Source organism: Aedes albopictus, chromosome 2 (assembly GCF_035046485.1).
Source record: "Aedes albopictus strain Foshan chromosome 2, AalbF5, whole genome shotgun sequence".
NCBI lineage: Eukaryota > Metazoa > Arthropoda > Insecta > Diptera > Culicidae > Aedes > Aedes albopictus.
The window spans coordinates 262,594,527-262,611,403 of NC_085137.1; the positions used below are offsets into that span (position 1 = coordinate 262,594,527).

General features: G+C 36.6%; 1 protein-coding gene across 3 annotated transcripts in view; it reads right to left on the reverse strand.

The window, feature by feature from the left end:
* Nucleotides 1–16,877, reverse strand: part of LOC109411530 (cytoplasmic phosphatidylinositol transfer protein 1) — a 171,428-nt gene that overhangs the window by 54,732 nt on the left and 99,819 nt on the right. The window contains exons 1-2 of one of the 3 annotated variants that reach the window (XM_062851690.1): nucleotides 3,322–3,369; nucleotides 2,336–2,348 (exon numbers count right to left, since the gene is read on the reverse strand). The exons of the other annotated variants lie outside the window; for them this stretch is intronic. Coding sequence (XP_062707674.1) covers nucleotides 2,336–2,348; nucleotides 3,322–3,350 — 42 coding nt within the window. The 5' untranslated portion in view covers nucleotides 3,351–3,369. Of the gene's footprint in view, nucleotides 1–2,335; nucleotides 2,349–3,321; nucleotides 3,370–16,877 lie in introns of those variants that run through there. 3 annotated transcript variants of the gene reach the window in all.

Genomic DNA, 16,877 nt, shown 5'->3' on the forward strand with positions numbered 1-16,877 from the left:
ATTTTTCCAGCACTCGTCGTAATTATCCAACTCGGCAAGCCTCGTTGGATAAATGTACGACTCGTGCTGTAAAAATCGTCATTCTGCACCTTGTGGCGTAAACTACTATTACAAGCGTCGGATCACTTTGCGGTCTTCGGCAATAAGTTACATGGTATAAGTCAAAAGAATTGGGTTCTTTAGGGGTATCCAGATTATGTCATAATCAGATTCTCCGCCCAAAAATTAGTCGAAATCCAAAATTTCATAATTTTCGGAGTCCGGGAACTATTTTCAAAATGCATTTAAAGTTTGTATGGGAAAATTTTTTTGTTCGGGTCGAACTGTCATTTTATCGATTGAACTGTCATTCTACCCACGAAAATTAAAACTGTTTTGTTAATTTAACCATCAAATCAAAGGTATTGAAATCCACTAAAATCTCGTTATACTCAGAAAAATGAGCTCTTTTGATTAGGCTATAGAAAATAGCAATATTTTATTCACTAAACAACCCAATTCAACTTATGAATAAAATGCAAAAAAAGTACGTTTTCCCTTACTAATTTCAATACAAATTTCAATCGCAATGCGGAATACGGAGACCCAACCAATCGCTTCCAAATATTGCACAGTTGTTTTCGACGCTAATACAGATTGAAAAAGCTTTGTTCCAGATTGATGTGATCAATTTAAAATTTTCTCCATACAACGTTGACCCACTCTAATACACATGCAAAATGGTCATTGGCAGAGAAAGTGCTCAATAACTGTTTTTTATATACAAATAGAAAATCTGCTGATCAGATACCCAAGAGGTGCCCAAGTAACCAGGAAGTCGTATGAGTGCATCAATTTTGTCATATATTGATATTTAAAATTGTGCGGAGTGATATCTCTAAAGATGGGACAGCATTGTTGAGAGCCATTGTTGGCCGCCGCAAATTAAACCACCGTGTTGCATTGCTCCCGATGCAGCGAGTTCTAGGAGGCCCGTACATTTTCAAAGTGGAGAAACGCGAAACTCGGGTTACCTCGCGTATGACGATAGCCACCTAATCAAGTTTCAACGTGGCGAAATATTGAACCCCTATCCAGCTGATCGTGAATCATCTCGTAACTGGATGACCGGACTCAACGTATTATCTACATTAACCTGGTACACGGTTTATATGGGAAAATACAAAAAAAAAATGAAAAACTCTAACTTCTGTATACTTTTTGAGTTCCACTTTGGTCCCATATCAACTGTGCAAAATTTCAGATCAATCGGAAAACTATATTTAAGCGCCCGTTATTCTTAGTTTTTCATACGATTTACTATGGGGAAAGTTTACATCTGCAAAGAAAAATCGCTAGGGGTCACCCCTAGATCCCAACAAATGAGTCGATGAATGATTTCTATAGAAAACTTCCGGTCTGATTCCTTCCGAAGACCGCAAACCGATGCGACGTTCCTGGAAAAAGTTATTCAGCCTCACCCGATCGATAAAATGACGAGAATTTATTATTTATTGTTATTCCTTACATGTTAAACAGCGTTGGCATGCCATTCGGTTTTCAGTCAATAACTTTTTCTACATGCCTTAGATCGCTTTGCGGTCTTCGGAGGGTTGGTTCCTCGTAAAATTTGTAACAGAAATCAATCATCGATTTATTTTTAGAGGTTAAGGGGCGACCTGTGGGATTTTTCTTTGAAAAAGTGATTTTTCCTATAGTAAATCGTATGAAAACTTAAAATGGCTGGCGCTAAAATATAGTTTCTACGATCGAGCTGAAATTTTGCATAGTTGATATGGGACCAAAAAGGAACTCAAAAAGTGTACAGGAGTAAAATGTCTTTTCTAAACGCTTATCTACATACCAGGCAAGATATTCCCGCAAATGTCAATAACGAGACCCACCAACACATCTGCGTTAATTATGAAAAGTTGGTGTTTTTACACTGAAATGTCGTTATTTCAGCGAAATTTGTAAAGTTTTTCTAGTTTGGACGTTTCTGAATGCTGTAAAACTACGTTTAGAATCAATAAAAAAAATGTCAATGATTTTCAAATGCCGATATTTTCTGATTTAATGAATAGAAGTCATTTTTTATCTAGCAATATGCATTTTAATAATTGCTTCTATGATGTGAAAGCTTAACTTTTCAAAAAAGTTTGCTTTTTTTCTTTGTGGGGTCTGTTGTCAGACACGGCTAAGACCGATAACGGTCCATCTCGCCCAGAAAAAAAAAAGTTTGCTTAATAGTGATGTGCCCATACAAATCTACGTAAATTTCATAACTATTTTTTGCTTTTTTCCTTTTCTCATCAATCCATGAATAATAGTTGGAGCTAGAGTTGGAGTATCTTACCTTGTATTTAGGTACGTTAGCACCGACTAAACCGACGTGCCACTCGATTCCGAGACTTGACCGAAACCATTACACGGTAAATTCAAATTGCAGTGATCGCTAGTGTCAAATTGAAAGTGACGTTTAGCCCGTCATGACATTTACACAGCCGGCGTCGCGGCGTCTCGATCGAACGCTGTGTAAACAAAAACACGTGATTGCCAGTATTGTCAATCTGTAGCTTCGCTTTGCCTCAGAATGGAGTATTACGGCAATTACGGGATGCTTAAGAATTTTAGGAACCAATTATGAATGTTATATTAAATGTCCCAGCCTGAAAATAAATCCAAACAGTGGTGGCTGTTACCATCTGCACGGTACATTCCCATCGGATTATGCAAGCGTCGCGACGATGATGCTGCTCCTGCTGCCGTTTTAGTGACGCTGACTGGGCTGACTACTGTTTCAACTTTTTATGTGAAAAAAGAAAATCTCCCAGAAGTCAATAGGATTTACATGAATTAGGCCTATTAATAAATTGTGCTTTCTAAAAATTAAGATATGGAATTGTGTTCTGGTAAAATCAGCAGAGTGGCTGCAGTATGACGAAGGCATGACCACCGACGACGGCGACGCCGCGGAATACAAACAAACACTCTACGTTTAAACCAATCAAAGTATGAAATTCTGTAAGATTATTGAGTCTTTTACGCTCCTAAAAAAATTAGTTTTGAACATAGTTCGTGAATCTATCTTCTCTTAGTTTATCATGAGAACTTTTGGTAATTACATATTATAAAATAAACAGCATTATCCAATGTTTGAAGAATCTGTTCATTCCAGCACACCTATGGGTGGCGTTATTTAAGAGTGCTCGAAATATTTCGGCTAAAATAGTTCTGAACCAAAATCAACAGATGGCGCTAGTTTTCAACGGTTTTTATTTTAAAATTTCGGACGAGAATTTTATGAACCTTTGCACTAGCTGGCATGTCGGTTCGTCGGTGACGTTAGACCGGACCGCCGGCAAGGCCATCTGTCAATAACCACTGCACAGTGCACTGTGCGTCGTGCACTCCTGGCGTATCCCCATGAATTTTTTTATTTTATTTTTTAAATTTTGATTTTTTTGTGCTTCACTTGTTTTGCATAAAAATGACCCTTTTTGTAGAAAAATAAAAAAGGGTCATAGTATTTGTATTTATTAGTATTGTATTTTCTATTAGGGTTGTTCTTTCAGTTGGAAATTAAGAACAAAAAATCTTTCCAGAAAATTCATCCAGGTAATATTTTTCGTAAAGCTTGAAACCATGATTTCCTACAAATCTTTCGGTGACCTATTTATAATGAGATAATAATTAATAAAATATTACTTTGAAATTATCGCTTTCTACTAGCGAATCATATCTCTTCCTGAATTTTACGTTCCATTGAAGAACCTTCTCTGCATCTTGAGATGTCATAGTTTTGTTGAAAAAAAAATAACTATCATCATAACTTGGGACCGTTGCTTTTCACATTGTTTTTTAATGATGTTGCGGCATTACTGGGTGATAAGTGCAAGCTGAAATATGCAGATGACCTGAAACTCTACCTCGTCGTGCGTACGGAACAAGACTGTCATCGTCTACAAAAACTTTTGGACCTTTTCGTAGCATGGTGCCGGCGATGTAGATTAACCGTCAGTACCGCAAAATGTGTGGTGATGACATTTCATCGCAATAAGAAACCCATCTGTTTTGATTACCACATTAATGGAGTTAAGCTAAACAGAGACTCTGAGTAGACTCAGTTTACTCTGAATAGACAAAGTGAACGATCTAGGTGTTCTTTTGGACCCAAAACTTGATTTTCGTCTACGTTACAGAGCAGTTATATCGAAAGCGAATCGCCAACTAGGATTTATTTCCAAAATCGCTCGTGACTTTAAAGATCCCCACTGTTTAAAAGCATTATACTGCTCTTTGGTAAGGCCACTGTTAGAAAACTCTTCAATCGTTTGGAGTCCATATGAAATAACATGGATACTTTGAATTGAACGTGTTCAGAAGAGATTCGTGATGATGGCGTTGAGACGGTTGCGACATTTGCCATGGCGCGATCCGGCTAATTTACCTCCATAGTAGGATAGATGCCAGTTGCTGGATTTGGACACTTTGGAGCATCGAAGACGGGTTCAACAGGCAACTTTTGCCGCGAAGCTTTTGAACAGCGAAGTGGATTGCCCAGATCTGTTGGCGCAGTTAGAATTTCGTATCCCTCAACAGCCCTCAACGCGTGCTTCGGACTTCTTCCCTACACTCAAAAAAATCGACACGATCGATTCATGTGTTTTGGCTTGTGAGCTGATTCGAAAACGTTCACGTTAGTCTGATGTGTTTTTCCAATGGATTTTGTGTATCCTTCACGTTAGAATAATCTGATTCACCACATCACGGAGAAAAATCAGGGCAGTTTGAATCAACAAACGCGTTTGTTGATTTACAAACTAAAAAAATAGTTGTTTTAAATTGTAGTTTTGTTGTTTTTAATCAACGTTTTCAGTTTGAAACAAACCAGTTAATTAGTTGTTCCTACAAACATACACAACAACTAACATATTCCGTTAGTTTAACAAACGTGGCGGTTGAATCAAACTGACATTTGGGTTGGAGAAAAAACAACTAATATTTTGGTTTAAAAGTTGATTCGAACGAACCAAACTTTGGTTTGTTTCATTTTTCATTTTCAACCCAGCCGCTCGATCATTATTATCATGGCTGACTTCAATGTACGTTCGCGTTGAAAGTGCAAAAAAGTGAGTTTGCCATCAAGTGCCGCCCTTGAAGGTAAGCATTTACGAATCATATATTCAAATAGCTGTATCTATAAAATTTAATCTGTTGTAGATCCCAACAATGTCGAAATGTTGCAATGTCTTCGCAAAAAGCTGATTGCTACACTGATAAAATTCCAATGATTTTTATTATGTTTCTGAACACATATTTTTTAAAAACCAACACACTTATCACACTCATATCGTTGTGGTATGATGTGTATTGTGACTGCTAATTCAAACTATGTGTGAAGACCACATGGTGGAAATTCAAATGGACTCACACATACTTCAAATATGGTGGGTGAACTACAATGAACATCAACAATCCTTCATTAGCGCGTGAAATTGCTTTGGTTACAACAACCATTTTGTAGTTCTCGTCTCGGTTCTGATTTATATCTCGAGGGCGAAAACAATTTCAAAACGAGTAATATCGTTCTTTAGACATTTTCTGGTAAGTGAAACTCTACTTTAGTGCGTGGATAACATTGTAGCCTTGATTGTAGCTAAATAAATATGTTCCTTCAAGGGTCGTAATGAGTGCCGTGCTCAACCACTGGACTGACGGTGCCGCCGTAGCTCCAGCGAGCCAGAATCCAATTTCGTTCCGGATATCTTCGTGCCCAACACTAAAAAATGCTCCAGCTGCTGCACACGGATAGTAAGGGATAGTATAACGACAGGCCAGACTCCTTGGGTACTTCTTGACTGGTTCTTCAGACGCGGACAGCTCTTAAAATTTTGATACACCGTTATGTACGAGGAAAAAACTTTCCAAGGTTTGGACATCACCCCGGAAGTTACTTCGTCAGTGATTGTGAATAATGCAGGGAATAATGCGAAGTTGTGTGCATGGCTAGATGCTTTTAGTATAATAAATGGAAATACGACATTTTTTCTTTTACTTTGAAATCAAATTTAACGAAAAATGAGCAAAAAACCTGGCAACAAATAAAAATAACAGCATATCAAAGTCACTGTTGTGTATTAATTGAATATATGTTCAAGCAGCTACAAAATTCATATGTTTGACTTATACTTTCAATGTTTGAAAAGTTCATCCGCAAATATAAGTCTGACACATAAGCTTCATGTTCAGTATCTAATTGCAAAAATCTATATAGGCTGACACATAAGTCCAATATGGATATTTTTTGTAGTGTAGTTTCATGGACATGTATAATTGTTATACAATCCGAATCATTTGAAAATATTTGAACAAACTCATTATGTAGATAAAACTTTAATAAAAAGAATGTTGTCGAAAACTAAGTAAAAATAATGTTTACTCAACATTGAAAAACCCGATTTAATCCACCTATGGTGAACAGAACCCTTCTTACACTTATTAAAACTATTGTTGTATTATTTGTATTTAACATATTTATTTTGTGTGCTGGACCAAAAGTTCTAGAAAATATTGTGAATTTGGCATCTAGTGGATTGGTTTCCAAAATAGCATCATGGACCATGGACTAAACTACCAGAAATTCCAGACCCCTTCTAGAATCTTGAATGAAATTAAAAAAAAATAGTGTACATATTCTGGAATATTGTATCTTGGTATTCATGGTTAAAAGGACAAAAAATGATATACAGGTCGGACTCGATTATCCGGAGTCGGGTTCTGGCGCTTACCAAAATAATATCTCGCAAACGGAATGGTGTAAGAAGCTGAAATTTTGACTGATAACTAATCGAAGTTGGCTTGACAAAATGTCAAAATTACAGCTTTATACAGCTCTTCGTTGCCCAGATATATGGTTAAGAAGCATCAGAATCTCACTCCGGATAATCGAGTCCGACCTGTATCTACTATGCTAATCAGTTTTGGAATTAGCTAGTTATTTTGGTTGTCCAGTTCCTGCATTTTTCCCACAATGCATAAATTCAAAGCTTTCATTTAACATATTGTTAGTTTTCATAGAATTCCTGTTTATTTGTTATTTATAATTTTATTGAAAACAATAACCTGCTAGTATACACTTTATATGAGGTCAGCATTATAGATTGAACAATAATTTCCTATAGACTGGTCAAAAGCTCATGCAAGATAACAAACGAATAGAATAATAAAAAAAGAATTCATTGAAATACTCTTCGAAAGATATCTCAGTAACCAAATGTCCAATCCAAATAAAATTTCAGAGCCTTTTACAAGGATACTGTAGCCACCGACTAAACCGACGTGCCACTCGATTCCGAGACTTGACCGAAACCATTACACGGTAAATTCAAATTGCAGTGATCGCTAGTGTCAAATTGAAAGTGACGTTTAGCCCGTCATGACATTTACACAGCCGGCGTCGCGGCGTCTCGATCGAACGCTGTGTAAACAAAAACACGTGATTGCCAGTATTGTCAATCTGTAGCTTCGCTTTGCCTCAGAATGGAGTATTACGGCAATTACGGGATGCTTAAGAATTTTAGGAACCAATTATGAATGTTATATTAAATGTCCCAGCCTGAAAATAAATCCAAACAGTGGTGGCTGTTACCATCTGCACGGTACATTCCCATCGGATTATGCAAGCGTCGCGACGATGATGCTGCTCCTGCTGCCGTTTTAGTGACGCTGACTGGGCTGACTACTGTTTCAACTTTTTATGTGAAAAAAGAAAATCTCCCAGAAGTCAATAGGATTTACATGAATTAGGCCTATTAATAAATTGTGCTTTCTAAAAATTAAGATATGGAATTGTGTTCTGGTAAAATCAGCAGAGTGGCTGCAGTATGACGAAGGCATGACCACCGACGACGGCGACGCCGCGGAATACAAACAAACACTCTACGTTTAAACCAATCAAAGTATGAAATTCTGTAAGATTATTGAGTCTTTTACGCTCCTAAAAAAATTAGTTTTGAACATAGTTCGTGAATCTATCTTCTCTTAGTTTATCATGAGAACTTTTGGTAATTACATATTATAAAATAAACAGCATTATCCAATGTTTGAAGAATCTGTTCATTCCAGCACACCTATGGGTGGCGTTATTTAAGAGTGCTCGAAATATTTCGGCTAAAATAGTTCTGAACCAAAATCAACAGATGGCGCTAGTTTTCAACGGTTTTTATTTTAAAACTTCGGACGAGAATTTTATGAACCTTTGCACTAGCTGGCATGTCGGTTCGTCGGTGCTGTAGCTTTCATTTGGTGCTAAGAGAACCCAAATCGGTTGACAGACGGCTGAGATTATTATGATACACTTGGTCAAAAATCTCTCAAAAGGTTAACCTGTATTACTCCCAAGTACTCTTTATAAGATATCTCGAAAAGCAAATGTCCAATCCTAATAAAATTGTATAGGGTTCTACTAGGATGTTATAGCTTTCATTTGGTGCAAGGAGAACCGAAATCGGTTGACAGACGGTTGAGATATTTGTTATGATACACTTGGTCAAAAATCTCAAAAAGTTTAGTTGAATAAATCCTAAGTACGCTTCGAAAGATATCTCTATAACCAAATGTCCAATCCTAATAAAATTTCTGAGCAATCTACTAGGATGTTGTAGCTTTCATTTGGTGCCAAGAGAACCCAAATCGATTGACACACGGCTGAAATATTTAGTATGATACACTTTGTTAAAAATCTCAAAAAGTTTAGTTGTATAACTCCTAAGTACTCTTCGAAAAATATCTCGGTAACCAAATGTCCAATCGAAATAAAATTTCAGAGCGTTCTACTACAATGTTGTAGCTTTCATTTGCTGCCAAGAGAACTCAAATCGGTTGACAGACGGCTGAGATATTCATCAATATGCTAAATGTCAAAAATCACTCAAAAAGCTAACCTATATTACTTCAAAGTACTCTTCGAAAGATATCTCGGTAACCAAATGTCCAATCGAAATAAAATTTCTGGGCGATCTACTAGAATGCTGTAGTTTTCATTTGGTGCCAAGAGATCCCAAATCGATTGACAAACGGCCGAAATATTTATTATGATACACTTGGTCAAAAATCTTAAAAAGTTTAGATGTATGACTCATAAGTACTCTTCGAGAGATATCTCGGTAACCAAACGTCCAATCGAAAAAAAAAATCAATAGCGTTCTACTAGGATGTTGTAGCTTTCATTTGCTTCCAAGAGAACTCAAATCGGTTGACAGACGGCTGAGAAACGTGCGTGACTTTTTTTTGTAACGCACATACACACACACACACATACACACATACACACACACACATACAGACATTTGCTCAGTTCGTCGAGCTAAGTACATTGGTATATGAGACTCGGCCCTCCGGGCCTCAGATCGAAAGTCGGTTTTTCGAGCGATATTTATACCCTTCTTATGGGTGTAAGAAGGGTAAAAAGAATTTATTGAAATACTCTTCATAAGATATCTCAGTAATCAAATGTCGAATCGAAACAAAATTTCAGGGCCTTATACAAGGATATTGTAGCTTTCATTTGGTGCTTAGAGAATCCAAATCGGTTGACAGATGGCTGAGATATTTATTATGGTAACCTTGGTCCAAAATCTCTCAAAAAGTTAACCTGTATTACTCCCAAGTACTCTTTGAAAGATATCTCGGTAATCAAATGTCCAATCCTAATAAAATTGTATAGGGTTCTACTAGAGTGTTGTAGCTTTCATTTGGTACCAGGATAACCGAAATCGGTTGAAAGACGGCTAAGATATTTATTGTTATACAATTGGTCAAAAATCTCAAAAAGTTTAGTTGTATAAATCCTAAGTACTCTTCGAAAGATATCTCTGTAACCAAATGCCCAATCGAAATAAAATTTCTGGGTGATCTACTAGGATGCTGTAGCTTTCATTTGGTGCCAAGAGAACTTAAATCGATTGACAAACGGCCGAAATATTTATTATGATACACTTGGTCAAAAATCTTAAAAAGTTTAGAAGTATGACTCATAAGTACTCTTTGAGAGATGTCTCGGTAACCAAACGTCCAATCGAAAAAAAAATCAATAGCGTTCTACTAGGATGTAGTAGCTTTCATTTGCTTCCAAGAGAACTCAAATCGGTTGACAGACGGCTGAGAAACGTGCGTGACTTTTTTTTGTAACGCACACACACACACACACATACACACACACACACACACATACAGACATTTGCTCAGTTCGTCGAGCTGAGTTCATTGAGATATGAGACTCGGCCCTCCGGGCCTCGGATCGAAAGTCGGTTTTTCGAGCGATATTTATACCCTTCTTATGGGTGTAAGAAGGGTAAAAAGGCTTTTCCTACATACATTCCGTGATATTTTTGCTACTGTTTATTAAGCTCAAATATTACAAAGAGATATTAGCTTTTATGTATTTGATGCAGTTGCATTTTCATGTAGAGCTAACTTGAGAAACCAGATTTGGTCATAAAAAAGGCTTTTCCTACATACATTCCGTGATATTTTTGCAACTGTTTATTAAGCTCAAATATTACAAAGAGATAGTAGCTTTTATGTAGGGTGGGGCGGGGCAAGATGGGTCGCATAAGGATGGATCACCATAACTTCGTAAATACAAATCGGATTGGTATGCATTCGCCCGCTACTCTTTAATAAGGTACACCGGGGCAAGTTGAAACGGGTGGGGCAAGATGAAACAGCGGGTTAACATGATGTTTTCTAATGATGATAAACAGTTCGATCGCCATAACACATAGTTTTTGATTCAAACAATCTTTTAGCGAAGGATAAATTTCCAAATTGTATTGAAATCTATTTCAAAACATCGTGTTTCATCTTGCCCCACCCGTTTCAACTTGCCCCGGTGTACCTTACACTAGTTAGTTATGCTAAAAGTCGATAAAAAGTTCATTAAATACAAAATATGATGTTAAACAAGCAGTTTTAAAAAGTGATCGATTTTGTGCCGTGAAAAAAGTGCGGGGCAAGATGGGTCACTTTTTAAGTAAATAACATTTTCTCAACGAAAAACGTCAAAATATAAGATTTGTTCCGCATTCAAATATGCTCCATATCCATGCTGAATAAACAAGAGCTACTAGTAAACATTTTATAAATTCATTTGGAACATAAAAAACTTAACGATTTGAGTGGTCCTGAGGCGACTTGAAAATCGATGTTTTTACTAAAAAATTATCATGATTTTATGTTATAATTTTGAGCGTTCATTCCGCTTGATTGAAGTCATTTATGAGATAGTCTTGTAATAAAAAATAAATAACTTTTGAATGCTCCAAAAATACGTTCAAAATTGAAGGTGACCCATCTTGCCCCGCGGCCGTTTATATGGAGAATATATGGAATGTATCGCATAAGAAAAATGGCAAAAAACCATTTTATTTTTTATTTCCATGAGAGTGAATAATTTTTCAATCAATGTCCCAAACTGTTGTATATTCATGCTGGTCATCTAACAAAATTATTAACATAATCAAAACATGAGTAATGGGCCCGAAAATGGCACTGACCCATCTTGCCCCGCGACCCATCTTGCCCCGCCCCACCCTATTTGATGCAATTGCATTTTCATGCAGAGCTCCTTGAGAAACCAAATTTGATCATAAAAAAAAGGCTTTTCCTATATACATTCCGTGATATTTTTGCTACTGTTTATTAAGCTCAAATATTACAAAGAGATAGTAGCTTTTATGTATTTGATGCAATTGCATTTTCATGTATAACTAACTTGTGTAACCAAATATGATCATAAAAAATCTGTTGACAAACGGCTGAGAAATGTATTATGATACATTTTATCAAAAATCTCTCAAAAGCGTAAATTTCATTACTCCTTAGTACTCGTGGAAAGATATCTCGGAAACAAAATGTCCAAACGGCATGAAATTTAATAGCATACTACTTGGATGCTGTAGCTTTCATTTGATGCTGAGAGAACTCAAATCGATTGACACACGGCTGATTCATTTATTATGAAGCATTTTGTCAAAGACCTCTTAAAAAGTTAAGTTGTATTACTCCAAAGTACTCCCCGAAAGATATCTCGGTTACAAAATGTCCAATCGGAATGAAATTCAAAAGCGTTCTTCTAGGGTGCAGTAGCTTTCGTTTCGGGCCTTAAGAACCCGAATCGGTTGATAGACGGCTGAGAAATTTATGGTGATACACTTTGTCAAAAATATCTAAAATAATTAAGTTGGACTACTCCCTAGCACTCTTTGAAAGATATCTCGGTAACCGAACGTCCAATCAAAATAAAATTCAATAGCGTTCTACTAGGATGTAGTAGCTTTCGTTTGGGGCCTTAAGAACCCAAATCGGTTGATAGACGGCTGAGAAATTTATGGTGATACACTTTGTCAAAAATATCTAAAATAATTAAGTTGGACTACTCCCTAGCACTCTTTGAAAGATATCTCGGTAACCGAACGTCCAATAAAAAAAAATCAATAGCGTTCTACTAGGATGTAGTAGCTTTCGTTTGGGGCCTTAAGAACCCAAATCGGTTGATAGACGGCTGAGAAATTTATGGTGATACACTTTGTCAAAAATATCTAAAATAATTAAGTTGGACTACTCCCTAGCACTCTTTGAAAGATATCTCGGTAACCGAACGTCCAATCAAAATAAAATTCAATAGCGTTCTACTAGGATGTAGTAGCTTTCATTTGCTTCCAAGAGAACTCAAATCGGTCAACAGACGGCTGAGAACCGTGAGTGACATTTTTTTGTAACATACATACACACACACATACACACACACATACACACACACATACACACACACGCACATACAGACATTTGCTCAATTCGTCGAGCTGAGTTGATTGGTATATGTGACTCGGCCCTGCGGGCCTCGGATCGAAAGTCGGTTTTCCAAGCGGTATTTATACCCTTCTTATGGGTGTAAGAAGGGTAAAAAAGACAGTAGTTTCATGCGGAAGCATTTGTATTTTCAACAAATTATTCAGTTTGTTTCAAACTAAAGGATTTTTGAAACAAACCAAGATGGCCAGTTAAATCAACTATTGGCAATAGTAATTTCAAACGGATATTTGTTGTATTTAACCGCCTAATCAACGACGAAATAACTACCTGTATTGGTTAATTTCAACTACCCCGGGTAGTAAATTCAAACTAAACATTCGTTTGTACCCATATCAACATGAAATTCCGGTTGAATCAAACCAAATTTTGTTTGTCTTTACTATTTATTTTTCTCCGTGATGGATCTCGCGGCAAAGCTTACACGGAGAAACTGAAAAACTCAAAATTAGGTACTTTTAAACTCAATTTTGAGTTCTTTTTCATCTCCCTTTTCATGCGCTCTTTCTGTTGTTGTCAGAGAGTGAAGAGAGAAACAGCCCAACTTTTGCAGTTCCGTGCGTCAAGCCAAAACTGAGTTTCTAGCACAGTACTCAAATTTGAGTGAATATAACCTAGTCAAAATTTCGGTTGAGTGAAAAAAACTTAAAATTAGGTATTTTTTTCACATGGAAGCAAGCGGGAACAACCCAACAAAAACATCGATTCCATCAACTCAAAATTGGCTTGACGCACGCAACCCCGAAGTTGGGTGGAAAGAACTCACTTTTGGGTAGTTTCGTCTCTCCGTGTACATCACCGAATCAAATGTAACACACTTCAATATAATTTTTGTTGCACTTGGAGTACAAATAGCACTATCTTTAAAATGAATCCAATAGCCAAGACATTCATATCTCGTTTGTAATATGATTGAAAATGAAGTAACTTTTCAATTGAATTTGCGCTACTATTTTTTACAAATGCATTTCATTACTGACGACACATGAGCCATGAAAAAACCGTCAAACTTCAACGGTTGTTCAAAATGGCCAACCAACTGGTGGAGAACTCAACTGAGCTGCAGCTTACCCTCGTAAGTACAAAGCATTCCTACAAAATTGAATAAAAAGTTTCAATTTATATAGAACCAATTCGATTATTTGCTTCATAATTATCGTTTTTTTACAGGCATTGCGTGTAAAATCCGTGGTCCAACCTGCGAAGTGAAACGGCGTCTAGCAGCTGCAAAGGACTTTTTCAGCCTTCCGTGACAGGACTGGTCACGTCGACGAAGGGATTCGTCGGTAGAGAACCCGGGAGAGGTCGGCGGCTCCACGGCAGAATGCGCATAAGATAGCCACTAGCAACGGGGGTACTAGAAGCGATTGGCCTAGTACCGGATCTAGTAGAATGCTTCATACGGCGAATCCAAATATCTATGTAAGTAATGCTTCAAATATATAAATTAATAAACAAATTATTATAACAATTAAAATCTTTGAGTTTAAATTAATACAAAGCATTTATCGCCTATGTGTGAAGTGCTCATATTTTGCGCAAGCTCTTTTTTTGCCATCATGATTTAATTTTGAATAGGAAAGATGTGTTTTGAAAGTAATAGTAATATACATTGAGCACATCATTTTAAATTCAAAATTTAAATTAAATCATGATGGTAAAACTATGAGCTTGCGTGAAATAAGGGCACTACACAGTATAATTATTGCATGGAGGACTGCATGAGCGGCACAACATGAAATCCATATGCTTCAAAACACTTAATTTATGTTCAGCATAATATGACATTTATGTGTTTACAAGTTGAAATGCAATTTTATTGACACACTAGAATCATGTGGGTTGTTTATAGATCGATACAAAAATTATGTTGGTGATTCAATATGTATCACACGTGACATTCGTGGGTTTTACAATTTGCGCAAATCAATATGTAAAACTATAGATAGTAGAGTAAACATAGATCCGCGGACACCGCTGACTCAAATGTTTCAAGCGTGTAAGTAGTAATTTTCAAGAGTGCGACGATTGAATATGACGTCATGCGCTCCATTGATGTTAGCCAAATCGTGACGTCATGCTCGTTTGGATACAGATTTTGACAGTTCGTTTGGATACAACGGATTCATCTCACGCGGATCTATGTTTACTCTACTATCTATATGTAAAACTAGAGTGACTGGAAGGGAGAGTGGCGTCATGTTCCCATTTTGACAGGTCTCCTGCTCGTTTGGAACAGGAATTTGTATGGATTTGACAGATGACCGCTGTTCCAATTTTGACATTGACGCCACTCTAAGTTAAAGCCACTCTATGTAAAACACATTACTCAGACGTGTCAATTTTTTTCAGTGTACTGCAGACCAGGTATCATCGTACATACAGATTACGGCCACCGACGAACCGACGTGACAGAACAAACAAATTCGGTATCAAATTTTGAAAACGACGTATAATCAATGGTGAAGCATTGATTATACGTCGTTTTCAAAATTTATTGACGATCTTGCGCCAAATACGACGCACAGGCAAACATAATTGTCCCACCACAAAATATGCACACCGGTTTCAGCATACATTGGTTGATGTCGCCGCTACAGTTTTCCAGTAACGGAGCGTTATTTTGGGGTGGTGTTTCGACTAATCGGTTTGTTTATGCACTGTTTCCTTTGTTGTTGGATGTGTGAACATTGTGCTGTCAAAAATTGAACATTTGCACGATCGTCGCGAAATCCTTGCAAAGCTCAATATTATCGAATTCAAATTTGTTGTCCCCAACGCCATGATGAAAAATAGCCGAGCACTACCGCCTCCTCTATACCGGTTCGCGTTGTTTAAATAGCTTGACTCCAAACCCCCTTGTATTCATATAGGAAAAGGTTCGCGCCTATGCTGATTTGACAGAAGCGTTCGCTCGCTTTTCTGCCCGACCGTTAAATTTAAGGGGGACACTTTTGAAACACCACTGCACAATAATCAGCGGGCCGTAATTAAATGGAAAAAAATAATTACGCCTAAACCACTATTAGTTTTAGCTAAATGCTGTCTTCGGGAAAGTTTCTTCATACTTTTTGAACATTTTTTTCAATAATGTAAAATTAGGGTCATCAAATGGTTCTCAAGATTACAATGTCAACTTTCTATTGTTTTCATATAGAGAGCAATGAAATGTTCTACAAAGTTGAAAAGCACTTAATTTTGAACAACTTTGCCGAAGAAACCATATTGCTATTTAAAAAACCATATTGCTATTTGACTAGGGATTTTAGTTCCTGGTCGAATTTCCTTAGAAGAAACGGTTTTCTTGCAATATGTTTTGATTGGTTGATTTTTACGGAATACTTTGTTCCGAACACTTTTCATACTTATAATATCACACATTTTTGTCGAAGACGGCAAACTCGTATCTCTTATACTTTCGTACTTAGGGCCCTTTTTCTATGAAAAAATCCGTATTTTCAAAATTAATTTAAACGGTTCAAACAAAAAACACCCTTTTCGTTTTTCCACCATTGAAAGATGAAAATAAGATCTTTTGAACAAGGCCAAAATATTTGAAATCGGCTTGCGCCCTTCTGAGATATTCAGTGTCAAAAATAAGCCATTTTTAGAAGAAAACCATGAATAACTTTTTAAATTGAGGATATAGAACTTTGCGGTCTTTGGAAAAAATGTTGCATATTAAATGCACTTAAACTGCTCGGAACAAAGTTTTTGCGAGAAATCAATGAATAAAAAGTTATTGAAAAAAAAACCTTTTTTTCGGGTATCACCCTATTTTTTTTTTCTTTAAAAAATAATATCTCTGGAACCATAAGAGATAGCAATATGGTTTCTTCGGCAAAGTTGTCCAAAATTAAGTGCTTTTCAGCTTTGTAGAACATTTCATTGCTCTATATGAAAACAATAAAAAGTTAACATTGTGATCTTGAGAATCATTTGGACCACCCTAATTTTAAATTATTGGAAGAAATGTTCAAAAAATATGAAGAAACTTTCCCGAAGACAATATATAGCTAAAACTA